Source organism: Chinchilla lanigera, unplaced genomic scaffold (genome assembly GCF_000276665.1).
Source record: "Chinchilla lanigera isolate Chin_1 unplaced genomic scaffold, ChiLan1.0 scaffold00056, whole genome shotgun sequence".
In the NCBI taxonomy this organism is placed as follows: domain Eukaryota; kingdom Metazoa; phylum Chordata; class Mammalia; order Rodentia; family Chinchillidae; genus Chinchilla; species Chinchilla lanigera.
Window position 1 is genome coordinate 9,265,446 of NW_004955457.1, and position 17,682 is coordinate 9,283,127.

At 47.2% G+C, this 17,682-nt stretch overlaps 1 protein-coding gene across 8 annotated transcripts in view; it reads right to left on the minus strand.

Moving 5' to 3' along the window:
* The window catches only part of Nrp2 (neuropilin 2), a 119,169-nt gene that overhangs the window by 67,825 nt on the left and 33,662 nt on the right, over window positions 1–17,682 (minus strand). For all 8 annotated transcript variants that reach the window (XM_013520730.1, XM_013520731.1, XM_005397004.2 and 5 more), the window contains exons 4-7: window positions 11,992–12,222; window positions 10,901–11,056; window positions 9,200–9,369; window positions 7,224–7,379 (exon numbers count right to left, since the gene is read on the minus strand). In XM_013520730.1, the coding sequence (XP_013376184.1) occupies window positions 7,224–7,379; window positions 9,200–9,369; window positions 10,901–11,056; window positions 11,992–12,222 (713 nt within the window). The remainder of the gene's footprint in view (window positions 1–7,223; window positions 7,380–9,199; window positions 9,370–10,900; window positions 11,057–11,991; window positions 12,223–17,682) is intronic.

A 17,682-nucleotide genomic window follows, 5' to 3' on the forward strand; every position in this document is an offset into this window, starting at 1 on the left:
AAAAAAAAAAAAAATAAAAAAATAAAAAAATAAAAAGTATTTGAAATTGACCACAGCATAATGAATCCTCAATTTGCAAGTTCTAGAGATTATTATTTACAAAAATCCAGTAAAACTTAATTTAGTCATTCATCAATTCTGTATCACTCCTAAATTTCTCTATAGAAATATGGCTTTATAAAAAGTAGTGCCCTACAATTCACAATTGAAGTGCTTAATTACAATGAGTATCAACTCTGTTCACCCATATCACAGCTTTAGAAAGTTACTGCTTCTATTACTAACTTTTTTCAGGTTTTCACTACACGTTGAATCATCAATCTGCCATTAATCTTTGCTATCAGCATCCAGGTGTCCAGGGCAATGCAGATGCTACAGGTATGTCATCATGTCTGCAAGGTCTTGGAGCTCCTTGGAGTAGAGATACTGCACAGGGCCAGCCATCGCATGGCTGTTTAATCTTCCTAAATGGCGAGGGCCCTTTGATGGGTACCAGGTCTCACCTCCATGTGCTTCGTCTGATTTGAGTAGGGCTTCTGTATTCTGCCTGCACGTGCCTGTCTCTTCCCTGCCTATGGTGTGACCTACTGTTTACTTCTGTCTTGCTCTAAATATCTGAACTCCTCTAGCTCCAGGGACTGCAAAGAAAGCAGGAAAAATTTTCAAAGACAAGCCTATGCCGGAGCCCTGAGGTAGAAATTGTGCATGAGATGTTCTTCACCTTTTTTAAAAAAATAAATATTTCTCTCCGCTAATAAATGTTTCATTGCATCCAAAGTTCTCCTTTACAATCGACTTGGCACAGACAGTCAAAGAGGAGGAGAACAAAGCAGGCGAAAAGGGAGGGTGGCGGGAACAGTGGGCAGAAACTGGGGAAGCCACTGTCGCGGTGTATAAACACATCTCAGAAACAACCGCGTCACCTCGTCCTGGTGCCACACGAAGAGCCTATCCTCCCCTCCCACCCTCTTCTTGCCTCTTCTCCGAAACCAGCCATCGGGTCTGCACATAAAAATAAGTTGTTAATCAATGCACACCATCCCGTTTAATTAATTTGTTGTACCAAACAGGCAAGGTGGGGGCAGGGGGAGAAAATGATGTTGAGGTAATGGGCTTTTCTCCCTCCCTGCTTGTAAATCATGGTCCTGACATTTCTCTCTTTAAACTCCCCCTTAAAGCCTATAAAATTTTTTCAAAAGCTGCCTTCATTCTGTAGATGTGGGAATTTAGCTAGATAGAATCAGAAGGGGTGTGTGTGTGTGTGTGTGCGTGTAGAGGGAGAGGGAGAAAGAGAGAGACAGAGAGACAGAGAGAGACAGAGACAGAGGGAGGGAGGGAGACTCAGGGAGGGTAGGGATGGGGAAAGGCAAAGAGGCTCCCTAACAAGCAAATGCTCGTTTATGATTCTGATGACCTCTGCTCTGCTCTCTTACTTTAGGGCTGTTTTTGTCATCAGACAGAGGAGCAGGCAGTCCTTCCTGGGGGTAGAGTGGAGCTGGGTGGGACGTGCACATCCCCATCTGTGAGTGCCTTGTGGGCCTCTAGATTTAATGCAGGATTATGTTACCCCCATGGAGACACTGAGCCCTGGAACACAGCCTACTAACAGGATTAGGGTTTCAGGATTTGAGACAGAAAAGCATCAGGGAGAAGAGGGGAAGAGGGCAGCTCAGGGACCGAGCTGGAGAAGAGGCAGGCTGGGGGAGAACGTGACATCACAGCAATGAGCAGCCTGACAAGGACCAGCCACGTCCTCTGGAAAAGCTGGAGGGAGAAACATGGGCCCACCACGTCCAAACACATCCCTAACACTGTTTGGAGCTCTTTTTAAAAAGACGGTGCCTCTGTCTCCCAAGTGGGCAGGAGAGAGCCACAAAACAGGGAATGAGGTTCCGGAGTGCCTTGCTGCCCACAGGTGTCATCTGGGTGGAGTCCTACCAACCACAGAGCAAGACTGGTGACAGCAGAGTGTGACAATGCACTACATCAGGCCTTCCCTTCCATGCTTATCTAGGTTCACCGGGGTTGGCCAAGGAAATGAAACACCCAGGCAAAATCCCAGCCCCCCGCATGCTGGGTTCTTTTCAGCTATAATGGAGGGGCACAGATAAATCAAGGGACTCAAACTTGGAAGGGCATGAGCCCTCTTCAGAGCATACATAACCACGGCTAGACAATGCAATCGCGTCTGAAGGTGATCCCTCTTCTTGCTTGTGGTTTGAATCACTGTCCTCATCTTTACACAACAAACAAAATGACTACCACAGAGAGAATAAGGGCAAGTCAGACACCCACCAGGAGGTTCAGGAGAAGTTCTTTTTGAAAACTCAAATTATTAATTGGAGGAGTAATTGCATCCCTAAGAGAAGAATGAGGCTAGGATGGAGGACATTTATCTAAGGCAGCTCAAGTGCAGGCCTGTGGAAGGTTTAGATGACTTATCATGGCCCTGCGAAGCCTCTGGTTTTAGACGAGGCAGGTAAGTATCCCACAGAGGCCTGCTCCTCGTGAAAAAGATGCTTGCTGCTTGAAGAACTCTGCGGGTGTAAGGTCCTGGCCGCCACTGGAGAGGCTTCTGTCCACAGATCTCCAGGTGCTGTACGGGGACAGAGTCACCGAGGTGTGGGGCTGGGAAGGAAAAGGTCCAGGGCTGCAAGTGCATCACCCCCGAAGATCTGAAGGAGATGGTGTGTTCTTCTAACTCTAGCCAGCTAATGTGGGGGTTTGGTTTTCAGACACAACACTCTCCTTCCAAGTCTCTGATTTTAAAATGATTTGTTTTAATCTACAAAATAAATACAGGACAGAGGAGTTTTGAAGTGGGGTGGTTATTTGTTTTGAAGGGATGCGGCCAAACCAAACAAATAACGAGTTCTTTTAACTCCCCATCCCCGCGACTACAGTGGCACCCAGACACCACCGTGCTGAGCCCGGAGCTCTCGGCAGCGCAGGCCAAGTGCCGCTCCCCTTCAGGCCTGCTCTGGAACCTGGCCCTCCAGGACAGCGTACACCTCTGGGCCTGAGAGGAACAACTGCAAAGTCCATTTCCCTTGGGGTGCAAGAAGAGCAAGGCCCAGGGCAGCCTGTTGAGAGCGTGAGCTGCTGACCAGGAAGGAGCTTCTCGCTGGACTCTACAATTTCACTATCCCTAGCTTGGTCTCAGACTTTTCGTTCCACAGCCTGTGAAAGTCTGAAGTAGTAAGTCCGAGGTAGCGTGGCCCCTGAGCCTCTTGGAGGGTGTCACTGTGTTAATATGATGAGCTTAGAGCAGGGATGGTGAGCCTTTTAGAGTTTTCAATAATACCAACAGCCCACTGAGGCACGCGTGTCATAGGTTCACCTCCACGGCTGAGAGCATTCCTGACACTTATTACGGGGTGATTCTGAAAACTCATGGACCTAAATCTTTTCTGTCTTCACCATTCCATCCTCAATCCATCCATCAGGGTATACAGGCTCTCTCTTTGTCCCTAACTTATTTCTAAATAGATGAGAGCAGCTCAGTCACCCCATGACTAAGAGCAAAGTAACCTGAGCTCGGTCAGTGAAAGAGCTGCCCACACTGACCAAATAAGGAAGAATTTTCTTAGACTTGTAAGGGGAATAGCCCGGGTCTTGCTATCCTGACACCAGTCCTGTCTCCACTCTTCAGGCACAGGCTCTCCCTCCAAGGCAGCCTCAGGGACTGGAATCTCAGGAGACAGGACCTTGACAAGGCCATGATGCCTTTGAGCTCTTCCATGCACCCCTTGGGCTGTGTGTGCACAACTGTGCCTGAAATTACACACGCATACATGAGCCTTCTACCACTGCACTGACCACACTATGTCTATGTCTGGGACGTTACTTATGCAGCTGGTAAAACCCAAGCAGTAGTTTCTGCTGTGGTTTCTGAAGAATTCTCTGTGAAGCAATTTGTATAATGTAAGGGTGCATGTGGGTTGGAGATGGGTTCCATCAAGGGGATGAATGCTTAGCCTTGTGGTTAAGCCATAAATATGCACAAGGAGGGCCCGCCCTACATGAAAATCATAGGTTTCCTATTTATGCATGTGGAACTGGAGAAGGATTTGGGAGTGTGTTGTGCATATGGCCTGCGTCACCATGCTGTATTTTGCCAGAAGGATGCTTACAATCCCCCAGCAACAGCCGGGTTGACATTCTCATAGGCAAACTCACGAATACCTGTTGGATGGAAAGAGACTAAGAAGGAGGGAAACTGGAGAAGAATTCCTTAGTTTTCTCTTACTTCCTTATAGTGAGAGGAAAGTCATTTCCCCATGGAGTCAGACCTTGTCTCACCCAGCATGTGTCCAAATTGCAAATAATGTTTTGCAAGGATGTAGCATAGCCACTGCCTGCCACCTTGCATGCTCATTAATCTTTCTTTTCTCTATTTTCCCCACTCCCTTGTCTCTGATACACTGCACTGGTATAGACTGTGACTAGGGAATTGAAATGGAGTTCCCAAATTTCGGCCCCAAATGTCACAATCCCCCAGTTCACTCCCAGGGTGCTAGAAGTTTGCAAACCTTCCGAGCTGGCTGCTGAGCCGCTGCATCTCTTTCTGCTCTGCTTTTTCCTTAGGTCCTGTTGTCTGAATTTTGCTTTCAAGCCCACCGCTCAACACCAGTTAGCTGGGCACAGTGCCCAGTGTCCAGAGGCCACAAAGAGAAGCTCGGTGGTAACACCAGCATAGATGAAACCTTCTCCCACTGCCCCAGGTCTCCTCTCTGCCCTGCCTCCCGCTTCATGGCATCAAATCAAACTGCGGTAGACTTGACAAATCTATTTGGCATAGTTCACTCAACTATTTCAACCCCAATGGCCTGGAGAGCTGTGCAGACACACCATGAACAGTGTGGAGTCTGCACATTAAACACAGATATCTGGGGGAGATCTGCTAATGAATGGGCAGCGGGGTGCACCCTTGCAGGGGAGGATGGGGGAGGCCTGCTGGCCGCCCCCACATGCACAGTGGGGTGAGGGAGCTGAGGAGCAGGGCAATGCCTAATTGGCAGGTTTTCCATTTTCCTGCCTATTAAGTGCAGGGAGGATGCATTTCTAATGGGGGCCTTACCTCTGCCTTGCTCCCTTTATTTGGGGAAGACTAATACTCTAAAACAAAAACTAAAACTGCACGTTACCCAGTTGGTTACTTGGTGAAAGAGACTGAACCGAGGGGGGGAGGAGGAGTGAAGAGAGAGGATGTTTGCAGTAAGAAGAGTGGAGAGAGACGCTAAAGACCAGAGAGCTAAATTCAGTTCCCAGGGACATCTTCTCTGTAGAACGGATACAGGGATAAAGCAAGGGAGGACAGCATTCTATCAAAATGTGCAGTGCTAAGGTATTTCCAAAAGCAGATTTCCTACAAATGGTGTTTTAAATAGCATCCCAGTCCATCTGTGTGCTTTTAAAATCGGCTTATGCTACAGTATCCCTCCAGCCAGGGCTGCTTAGTCATTGAGCCTGGATAGGGAGATGGTCAGGTGAGCCTCATTCCTTTCTCCCAGGGCAGACCCTGCTCAGGGGCTGGCACAGGCCCATTGGCTGAGCTTCTGGGTTCCACTGGTTTCTTATCAAAAAGCTGAGAGAGAAGGTACAAGTGGGGTGGAATGAGGACACTCTGTCCGGATCTCCCTGCGCCCATTCTGCTTGCCATTCCCCACTGATGTTTGGCAACCCTTCCTGAAATTGAGTCAATGGGAATCCAGAACTGTCCCACCGGTCAAGGTGGGGTATCTTTCCATTGCTAAGTACCTCACCTTCCCTACTGGGGAAACAGAGAATATGTATGTGTGTGTGTGTGTGTGTGTGTGAGAGAGAGAGAGAGAGAGAGAGAGAGAGAGAGAGAGAGACAGAGACAGAGAGACAGAGAGACAGAGAGAGAGAGGTAATATCTAGAAACCACAATTTTCACATGAATGTTGCCATGTTACTATGGCGATTTAATTTTTAAAAAAAACTCACTCCTTTAAAAAACGCACATTTCCTGAGTAAGACTGCCAACACTAAAGTTCAGGATTTTCTGGGTCTAAGGCTTCCAGTTGTACCAGCAGTCGTAGAGCAATCTGCCTTGGGACAGCGCCAGGAACTGAGCAGATTCCCTTGTGCAAACTCTCTTTGGCCACACGTGCCTTATTCTATTAATTCAGAACCGGACAGCCAAGGCCTGGTGGTACTGTAGCACTAAAGAGGAACAGGCCCTTCTGCTCACTCCCAGCTCCTTTCCCAGCAAGGAGAGCAGCCTCTGGGAATCCCCAGGATACCACACACCTTCCTAACCCAAGGCTCAGCTGCAGTCTGCAGTGCTCCCACCTCACGCTTGGCCCCGCCCAGGTGACACGCTAGCTGCTTCCAACAAGCCTTCTCCATGCCCACTGCATTACAGCCAGCATGTCGCCAGCTGCAGATCCAGAATGCCACGTGTCTTAAGACAGCTGAGTGCCAGTCACTCGTCCCTGTGGACAACAAAAGCCCCGTATCTGCAGACCACACATCCCAGAGCTGCAGACACCAAGGGCACCAGCCGAGAGGATTCAATGCCTCGCTGCTAGGTGTGATTGCTGGTTCAGATCCCAGCCCTGATGAACTGAAGTTCGTCTCATTATTTATTGTCTTCTTTTTTCTCTGAGACATTGTGATTCCCTCTCAGGATTTGTGCCCTTTCATTTCTAGACCTCGGTAACTCCTGAACTGCAGCTTCGTGTGGTTTTGTGATTGCTAACCCAGCATGGGGAAGGGACTCAGGCCATAAATGCTCAATGAGTCCTGTGTGGGAAGACATAGAGGGGGAACACATTTTCCTCTTCATCTGTAGTCAGAGAGCACTCTGTAAGCCCCCCCATTTTTTTATTTTTATTTTTTTGTCTTTTTGAGACAGGGTCTCACTACGCAGTTCAGGCTGGCCTTGAACTCACAACGATCCTCCTGCCTCAGCCTCCCAAGTACTGGGATTACAGGTGTGCACCGCCACACCCGGCAGCTCTCTCTCTCTCCTGTGCAGCAGGCAACAACAACAACAGCAACCAGACTAAGCAAAATGGTGTTTTCCAATTGCTTTAGCATAAGAGAGATTTTCAGGATTGGCATGTCCCTGGCCTTCTTCAATTATTTGAGCCTCTATAAACAAGGCCTTTTTGTATGGGATCAACTTGAATCTCCTGCTGTCTCATCCCTTCTGCACCTGTCCAGCTTGCCTCAGAGGCACGGACATAACTTACCTTGTGGTTCTTGCCATGTCGGTACACCATCCAGTCTTCACCATTAGTGCTGACCTCCAGCTTGTAGGATTTGACGTAGTAGCCATTCTGGGTTTCCCTGGAAATTGCACCCTGGGTTGCAATGGCTGTGAGCATGGTTAGGAAGCGTAGGTCCACCTGGGGAGAGAGGAAAGGGAAGATTAAGGGGACCATCACTCTCAACAGGAGGCGGCATCTGGCTTTTTTCTACAAAGGACACCACTGTCATACTTGGCTCACAATCTGGTCTGTGATTCATGAGATGTATTGGTAGTTAGTATCAGCCTGCAATTCCACTGGACAATTAAACTCAACTTACTTGACACTAAATCAGACACTTTGCAAATATAACTTCGTTATTTTTCTTTCTTTTTCCTGTTTTACAGATCTAAATGGCTAGTATTGAGTTTCTCCTAACCACTGAACATCTAGAATTATGATCCTTCCTTATTAAACTATGGCCTGTCTTGGACTGAAAAAGCAGATGCTGTTCTAAAGCAACAATGAATAGCTAAATCCACTCTGCTCCAATCCAATTCACTTATAATGCCCTGGTTGCAAAAGCCACAGCTCATAGCTGCCTCCCATCCCCACGCTCCCTCATGCCATTATGTCTTTAGTTGCTCAGGTCACCAAAGGGTCAAAGGGCATGCAGAGCCTGCCCAAGCAATTAGGCTTATGCACCAAATCCTGACCTTTTGGTCTCCAGGGAGAATGGCCAAAATTTTGAGGTGCCTCTTTTTTCACAGTTCAAACTCATTTGGAAATTGCTGGATGTTTTTCCTTTGTTGACCATGGTGTTTCTTAATGGTAGCCTCCATGTGGCCAAACTTTAGCCCCTGCACATGGGTGACACTCAATTTGGCAGGCACTGACTTGCACTCAGTATGTCCACAGCACTAGGAGACATTCAAACGGAGTGGCACTGCCATCCATGTGAATGAGAAACAGGTGGATAGCAACAGGAAAAGTATGTGATTAAGGGCCAAAATTAAAGAGTATAATTAATGGACTGTCAATGACAAAGAAGAACTTTCTGGAAGCTTTGCAAGATAAAAGAATTTTTGGAGAGGCAGAGAGGAGAGACAGTGACAGATGGCCTTAGGGGTTTGTTGTTGGAGACTCTTGGGCTCCCTGGAGTTCCTAAGTGATCTTTCTCCCTTTCCTGCACTATGCTTCTTAGAGTAGAGGTCACCATGTCACATCAGAGCTACGACAGGCTTGTCGGTGGGTCACACGGCTGGCTATGAGTGTCAGAAAAGCAGATGTTGCTCTGGTACATGACTAGCGTTTGCTCTTCCCAAAGGATGAGAACTGGTCCCGGCTGCAGTGCGGGAAGATTACTCAACACGAGCTGCAAGACTTGTTCAGAGGGAAAGCAAACAATAGTCTGAAAAGACGCTGCAGAGCATCTGGGCGACTTGAGCTTCATTCCCAGCAGTGACATTTTCCCATGTGTTCTTCTGATAGCTATGTGCAAAACCTTCCTGGCAGGGCTCCCTCTAAATAGCAAAGACCTGGAGAAGTTGCTATATTCAGCTCCCACCCAACCAGCCTGCCCTCAGGAAAACACCTACCCCCAGGTCTCTGCTGCCACTCCTGTGCCAAGGAGGGAGACCAGCAACCACATATAAATGTTTCTTGGACACTGATAGGGCAAACAGTATCCCAGCCAAACAATTTCTCCCAAACCCGTTCATCACCAGGGTAAGGACAGCCCACCCCCTACTCCTCAGTGTATCTCTGCACACAGCACAGTTCCTGGCACAATCTTTTTGTGCCTGGTATGCATACTTGTTAGGATGATGAATGATTGAATGGGGTTCTCAAGTATGCTGTGCTTGTTTTCCTTGTGTGCTTTGTGCACTCTAGCTGAGGGGCCACTCTGCCGCCTCATCAGTACACACACACACACACACACACACACTCTGCACACCTCCTGATATCTGAGGAAGTACCTGGAGATACTCCTTGTTGGAATCCAAGTTGGGGGTCCAGCCATTGTCATCACCGTGGAGCCGGCTTTGTTGGGGGGACCACCTCCCATCAGAATAGGTTGAGGAGGCGCTGATCTGTTCATTAGCAATCCGGCCAGACTCCATTCCCAGAGGAACATTGCACTGAAAGTCTGAGAAGTACAGAAGGTCAAGGGCAGAGTTAGGTGATTCAGCCTCAACCCCGCCCCCCTGCTTCCTTCTAGGGACAAGTCGTTGCAGGCACTGCCTTATCTAAAAGACTAATTATAGGCTCGCAGTTTAAAAACAACTGCAGCAACTCAGCGCTTGACAACCCCTCTGGGTCTGAAAGAAACTAAATTGGACCTAAAAGAAATTAGGTGATGGATAAATAAGAATCATCACACAAATTAAGCATACAATCTAAAATACAGGAACTGATATCCCTGCAGGCTCCGGATGCTCTCAGTTGCCAGCTGCACCATGGCTGCCCTACAGGTAGATGAGCGATAGACTTGTGGCAATTTGGGTGGGCTGCTCTGACGTGGGAAGACAGCATTACCCATAAACACCCGCCAGGCACTTCTGCATCTCTCTTTCACCCAATTATCTCGTGAGTTCTAGCACAGAGGACAGATCTTACAAAGCATAAATACCTGTCTCTGGGAGACCTCTCAGGAGCACATCCATGCCATACTCTATCCCCCTGCCCCACCAGCTTGGGCAAACAGACCCCAAAGTCACTCACTCTGGCCTTAGTGCCAGCTGTCTAACAGCAGTTCCTCCCTGGATGCTGTGGAGACTGGTCAATATTTGCCTGTGCATGTGTTTTGTGAGGACCAACAATTTTTTCCCCAGTATCAATTTTGTGCCTTGGCTCTGTGACTGGTCATTTGCAGAGCCTGCTACAATTTGTCATACTAATTTTTGATTTTGTTTTTAAATCACACAACTTCCATGAAAAAACAAAAGGTAAACCCAGAGCACAGCCCAGAGACTTTCCTGCAGGTCAGGCTGCTATGTCTCTAATTAAATCAGTAGCGAACTGTCCACACCTGTGGTAGGATTTCCTCAGCTCTTAAGATCCTTAAAGTGCTTCTTTCTTCCTTAAAGAGATCACTGGGCTTCTGAATAGAAATGGCAGCACACCTGAAGCGCATGGCCAGGATTTGAAGACAGGGCTCAGGGCCAGAGGCCCATAGCCTACAGCGCAAGTTCAGTGACAGCTGGGGCCAGAGCAACAGTTTTTAATTCTGCACACAGTGCCTGGCCTATAGGAGAAGCTCCCAAAGTTCAAGCAGTTCTATTGTCTGGCCAAGGAAACTCAACCCAAAGCCAGAGATGTTTAACATCAAAATACATATACAGAGAGAGCAAGAGAGCTTTAAAATAGTTCAGATTTGTAACACTGGCCTCTGAGGCCTGGAGAGGCAGCAAAATGGCCCCAAACTCAAACACCTTACATCCTAACTATTCCCTTTATACCATAGATGAGGGAACTGAGACTAGGATGGCTGTGAGACTTTGCCTGTGAATAATTCATTCTTGGAATATACGTACATATATACTGCCTGTTAAGAGGATGAGGCTCCCATTCCCTGAGCTCAGATGCCGTAGCTAATTCTCTAGGGTTCCACCTCTGCATCCCCTAGAGGTCCACCATGTACACCCCTATCGCCCTGATACCCCCATCTATCAACTCACTCTCCAGCGGTTCTTGATGCACCAGGTAGTAACGCGCAGAGAAGCCATCCTTAGCCACTGCCATGTCTGTGTGAAAGGTCAGGGACAGAATCCCTGTCGATGAGCGGAGTTCAGAGGGTGTTTTGGTTCCACAGTACTTGCCAATCAGGGGCCCAACTGGACACACAAGACAAAGAGGAAATGGAAACTTGATTTTCAATAGATTCACCCCATCCCATCACTGTGTGTCACCCCATGTCTTTGCACGCATGGGCGTAACAACCAAATATGTGCTTTAAGAACAATGCCTAGTGGTTTTCCTGCACATTAAAAAGTACTTTGATGAGCTGGCTTCATTCTGTTCTTACAGCCCTGGGAGAAAGCTGTCATTACAATACCCATCCTTTGAAAGATGAAATTGAGCTCCAGAAGGGTTAAGATGTGATGTTTCCTTGTTCACACTGCTAGAAAATAGCAGAGTGGAGCCCAAACCTTAGCTTCCTGGTTAAATTTTATGCTTCTCCCAGGAGATGAAATTATTCTTGCTTACTTAGAAAGTCTCTCTTCTATAAGAAAATACTTAGAACAACTACAAAAGTGAACGATTCATTTCCTTTGCAATACTGACTATACCCAAGATCTGTGTTGGTCTTCATCTGTGAGTCTCAAACTTCTTGTGGCTTCAAGTAATGCACCTCTTCAGCATATACTACTACATTAATAATAACATTCTAGTAATAATGATGATGATATGACCCAGCTTACATAGTTAAGACAAAGATAAGGGGTTAAGTAGCTTTCTAAGCCTGCCTGGCTTAAAGTCCTTCTAGGTGGTCATAGAGTTCGGCCATTGAGTCACTTTCTATCCCGACAACTTGTTGTGGAAAAAGATATCACCCAAAGGACTTTCTATCTTCTCAGTCTAAAGAAAATATCTCCAAAAAAAAACAGACCACCTTTCTGTAATTTCTCTCAAACCAATCCTTGGAGAAAAAGAAGAGAAAGTCGTTATGCTCCCATGAGAGCCTTTATTCTCCCTTCTTGTAATTACTAAAGCAATTCACAGACAAAGGCCAAGCAACAAAGTGCCTTGTGAGAATGACATCACTCACCATGTGGAATGCCATCCCAGATGTCCAGCCAATCATATTTGCAGTCTCCCTCTCCCACCTGCAAAGGGTCATGCTCCAGGTCAAAGGTCAGAAACTGCAGGATGATCTCCATCTTGGGTTTGGCCACGATGGTAAAGGTGCAGTCCAAATTATGGGGGTACTTTTCAGGAAACCCGGGAGATTCAATGGTGCCATTGGAGCTGGTAAAGTTTTTAGAACAGTCTTCAGAGCCTGTGTACCAAAAAGAGCTGCAGTATTAGGAAGAAGGAGGCTTTCTTTGCTGCCCCTGTTGCATGGGTTATTTAAATGTTTGGGCCCAAATCCCCCTACTCATGAGCTTTTTGTTTTTACTCAAGGGCCCTTGGAGCAATGTACATATTCTCTTACCCACATCTCAAGCCCTCAAGCCAGCCCTCTTTAGGATAGAAGTTAGGGAGGCACAGCAGTCTTGCTCTACATCTTAGAGTAAGAGCAGCAATACAGGAATGGGAAGATAGGGAAAGAGAGAGAGAGAGAGAGGAGAGGTCTTGCAAAGAGGAACAGAGTCTTCTTTCTCAATCACTCAGCTGCTCTCTCCAGAAATGTAAATTATTTCAATCCTTAAGCAAGGCTTGCTGGTTGCCAGCAGGGAAAACAATGTTAGCCCTTATTTATTGCTGACCTCAACACTAGCCCCCATTGTACCACAGCCAGCTAAGTGCCCCTTCTCCCTTCAAGACCCAAGGTGCCTCAGGGGAGGGGCAAAGGGGAGCTTGGGTCTCATTCATGTCATGACTATATTAAAACGAGCAGCTCTGTAATGGCCAGACAATTAACAATCGACGTTTTTAGCCGGTGGATCACAGTGGGGTGCCAAGGATGTTAAAGGCCGCTCCAGCAGCAAGTTTGGAAAAATGCAGCAGTGTATTGACATTTGGAAGGCTTCTGGTTCCTTTGTGGTGGGGATGGCCATGTTTCTCTCCAAAGTTCTGTGTCTACTTTCTGGGGATGTGTAGGGGTGTCCTGATTAAATGCGGCGCACATTCGCAGCCTGGTGCAAGCTTGGACAGCAGCAGGCGCTCCTAAGAGGATTACAGGCACCATATCTCCCGCTGCCTCTAGGTGGAGTGCTGTTGAAAGAGTCCTTGTGCCTTGCCCTGCCACCATTTTTCAGAGCAGAACCCTGCAAAGATCCTGGGTGTAGGGAGACCCAGACCAGACCCATAGATATACAGAGAGTAAAAACCAGTGTAAGTTAAGGCAGTTGACGTAAATGGTGTTTGGTACCTTCAGATTTTAAAATAAGAAAAGGAAGCAGTATTTATGAGGAGGATAATAGACACTCTAAGCATGAAGGAAAAAAAAACCCACAGAAATTCTCAATAAACCAGGTGTTTACTGGTAGGAAGTATCCTCTGGGGTTCATGCTGAAATATAACTATGTGATGTCAATAGGCTGATCTTAGCCTGCGGCGATGTCTTTATCTGCAGCTCCTGGGGCAGGCCCCTCTGCAAGTCTCTTTATTGATGATGGCTTTCTGGAAAGCTGCAAATGTCTGACTTGGAAAAGGTGGCATGCAGATATGTGGGGAGGGGTAGACAGGACAGGAAATTCCAGTATCCCCTACCTATCCACACATCCATCACCTCCTCTCTTCTCTCATGCTGCACCTTGGCAGTATGAGAACTGCTGTCACATGAGGCAGGAGTGAACCTTCATGGCTTCTTTGGAAGCTCTAAGGGCCACATCCTGGAGGTTCTCTGTGCTCCATCATTCAGAGGACTGGCAGTGGCAGGGCAGGCCCCAGAGCTGTGAGAGGGCAGGCAGGCCTCATCCGGAGGGAGGAAAGGGGTAGCCTCCCCCAACTCTGTTTACCATTGGGCCTCAAAGTCCTGAGGGCCTCCTCAGTGGCCGGGATGATGCAATTTGACAAAGCCAAGCCAGCTGGCAGGTCTTCAGGGGGCCAAGAAGAATTTTGAAAAGGTTAGAGTTTATGGCTGCTATGCAGCCTTCTCCACATGGGCCACTTAGGGAGCCTCACGTGGGGCTGGGCGGAAATTAACTCTCTATTCACAACTGGCCTGAGAGCTAGCAAAGGCATCCCCCCGACATTCTCTCTTCGAGTTTGTCCTATTGTCATTCCCTCCGTAGGCAAGAGAAGCTATACCTCTCCTCTGGGAGTGAGGAATTCAGGGTGGGCTTTTCTTTTGGTCCCTCTCATTGGTGGGGGACAAGGGAGTCCACAAGGGATATCTGGAGAGTCTGGGCCAGGCCTGGAGAATGTGAGATTCTCAACCATCCACACTTTCCAGGGCCCTAGGTCCTGCATTCCTAGAAGGAATTTTTTAGTCAAGGATATTGAAGGGCAAATTGTTGTATTCTTCAGGAAAACTTTTCCTAATTGTATCAGTTTTGTGCAGAAAAATCAAACCTGTCTATTAAGACCATCTATTTGTCTCTAAATGCACCACAGTCAAAACAACAGAAAGGCAACTGAATATCCAACATGGAGAAGAAAGCTGAGGAAAAACAGACAAAAGTTGAGTCTCCCAGAAATCTGTATAATCTAAGATCTGTTTCTGTGATGCATTATTAGGATAAAGGTTGAAAAAAACTCAGTCAACAAATACCAGGTCCACTCAGTGCTTTCCCATAGAAGCTGAGGAATTTGGGCCACAATGAATGATTTCATAACAAAGAACTCTGGCATGGAAAAGTGACCACTGTGTGTTTTCCCACTATAAACTGTATAGTAAGTTTGCAAGTAGAAGAAGCATGGACACGTATAAAGACAGGAAAACATGATGGACTTGTCCAAAGCTGGCTTGGCTTGACTACAAAATGTGAACTTGGGTCCTCATGTAGAGAGTGAGGGCAGTAGACACTTCAGGTTTGTCTGCCTGTGAATGACCCTAGAAATTGCAGCTTCAGAAATAATACTGGGCACCAGCAAAAAAAATACCCTGATCTTTGGACTCTATTCAGAGAAACATCAGAAAAAAAGAAACCCAAAACACATTTCCAGTGTTACTTAAGAATTCCTTTCTCTACTCTGCTGAGGAGGGGGTGACTTGAGGTCTTCTGAGTTTGTGAGCTGCTTTGGGTTAGTGTTCGTCGGTGGATGGTCTGGTGATGCACGGGACCTTTTCTACTTCATGTGTGCGGACATGAGCAGCCCACTCCAGCCGCACGTCCCCTCTCCCCGCTGCACTGTGGCTTCACATCTCTCAGTGCAACTCTGCAGCACAGCCTTGCCAAAGGCTGCCGCAGCTCTGTGTGCGGCTGCTTGTGTATCTGTGTTTACAGTTTCCCCTTTCTTTCTCTTTACGAATCCGATTAGCAAACATAGCTGTGTTTGTTTGGATTTCTTCAGCTAGCCCACCCATTTCTTTCATGTTCTGTGGATGACGTAAACTCTGTATATTTTCTCTCAGGACTGCAACAGTGGAAACACTGGTACAAGAAGTGGCACCGAGAAGAATTTTCATATTCCGAAACTTCTTAGTTTTGGGTTTTGCATCCTTGTGCATGTACGAGGATTTGTGTGTGTGTGTGTGTGTGTGTGTGTGTGTGTAGCTTTCCAAGCATTTATTATTTTAATAAAATTTATATATCAAAGGTATTAAATGTACAATTCAAGCACAGTAAGTACCTTTACAGTGTGTACAACTGTTACCACTATTTGTTTCCAAAACTTTGACATCATCTCAAACAGAACCCCTTCTCTTGCCCATCTCAAAATAAAAAGGGCTGGGATATAGCTCAACGTAGAGCCCCCCAGGGTTTGATCATGGATGTATGAGTTTTATACATGGCTGGCTTTCATGTGAGAGTTGAGCTTCCAGATGGGCACAATGGCAGGTGTGAGGGGCCCTGAGAGGGCTCCTAGGCTCTCATCTTCTTTCATTCATGTTCTCAGAAGCGTGGCTGCTGGCAGGGCTGTTACTGCAGCAGTCTCTTCTAAAGGCAACCTCAGACCTTGAAGCAGGCTGCCCAGTGCTCGCTGCCAAACCACCTACCTTCCTTGGCTGGCACCATTGTTTCTAGGCAGTTCACAGACTTGTTGCTTCACTCAAAATTCTACTTCAGCATGTCATCCAAACACCAGTGTTGAATTATGATATCCTCTTGTGTGTTTTATCTTTTAATATCCTCCTTTCAAATGTGCATGATGGATAGAGTTACTATTCCCTTATTCGGTGGTGCTCTGGAGAATGTGGCATCTTGCCTTGTGAAATGCTAATTTGGGAGGCAGGAGACCGGAGGTGAGGGGAGGTGAGCTTTCATGGCTGCTCACCCTCGTTCTGATTTCTTTCGGCCAGGTCCCTGGAAGATCTTGCCTGGGTTTTTTCCCTTTCATGATCAGGACAGTGGAGGTAAGTCACAAATCTGTCAGTGGGGACCTTGCAAAGTGATAGACTCTAGAGAGCTCCTTGATTGTTCCTATTTTCATAACCATAGCATGCGAATTGTACCTTCACCTAGCATTTACTCATTTTCCTCAGTATTCTTTTCAACTTACATGTATGTTCATCCAGCAGCATCAACTGTGCCTGTGTTGTGGACAGAGAGTTTACACACCTGCCTTCCCCACTAGAAGAGGGTAAACACTGTTTATCCCTTCTCTCTCCCCTCTTCCCACTCCTCCTTCCAGGCCATGTCCCACCAGTGCTGGTGGCATTGATCTAGATCTTGCACAAGCCTCAGGCATGTGGATCAAGCTAGTGAGGGCCCTCATCCAAGCCCCAAGCTTCACATATACATCTTCAGTACCCTATGACTTCATTGCGGCCAAACGCATGAAAATTCATGACAGATGGGCCATCTTAGGACCTGCACCACATGACAGCATGCGTTCCCACACTAGTATGACACAGTTCCAGTGACCCCTCCCCTTCCTTTAATTCCGTCTTCTCAGGCCAATCCGACAAATATTTAGACAGAGTGGATATAAAAAGTGCTTTCAGCAGCTACTACTTCCTTTCAAGAACTGTTTAATGAAAATGAAAATATATATGAATAGTTCCCCTTGCACTGAACTCAACAGGCGCCGTCCGTGGGCCTCTCGATGACAGAGTTGACAGCTTCCCCCTGAACCAGACTCCATCCGAGAGTTGTAAAACTCAGGCTGCTGCAGAGGGGAGGCCCTGGGAGATGGAGCCAGAGCCTCGGTGGTGGGGAGCAGGCAAGGTGAGAGAGAACTGGAGGACGTGCCTGGCTCGGCCAGCCTGGGGGTATGGGGTGCCACCTATCAGAGAGAAGGACACGCTGCTCAGGGAGCATCGTGTGAACGCAGTCTGCTGTCCTCAGTTATGGAAACGCACACTGGTCCATCTGCTCAGTCCAGAGGAATCTAAGGAAGACCTACTGGAATCAGGTAGTCAACTTCTCTGCCCTCTTCTGCTATCTTGCTGACTGCATCACTGGTACAGAGAAGTACAGGTCCACTGGGCAGAGGAAGGATGGAGAGCCAAGGGGAATTTCTAGGAACCATATTTTATTGTCAAGTTGCAGGGCCACCCATTTAGGGGACTGTGGTAAGATCTTTAGGGTCTCTAAACAATGAAAAGGTCATGTCCTCTCGCACCATACAACTCCAAATAAAGCCAACATTAAACCATGAAGTCACTGGGGAAAAGTTCAGCCAAATTTTGCTTTTCCCCCAACTGAGGTGGATTTTTAAAAAAATGCAAAAAATCAGATTCTTTCCA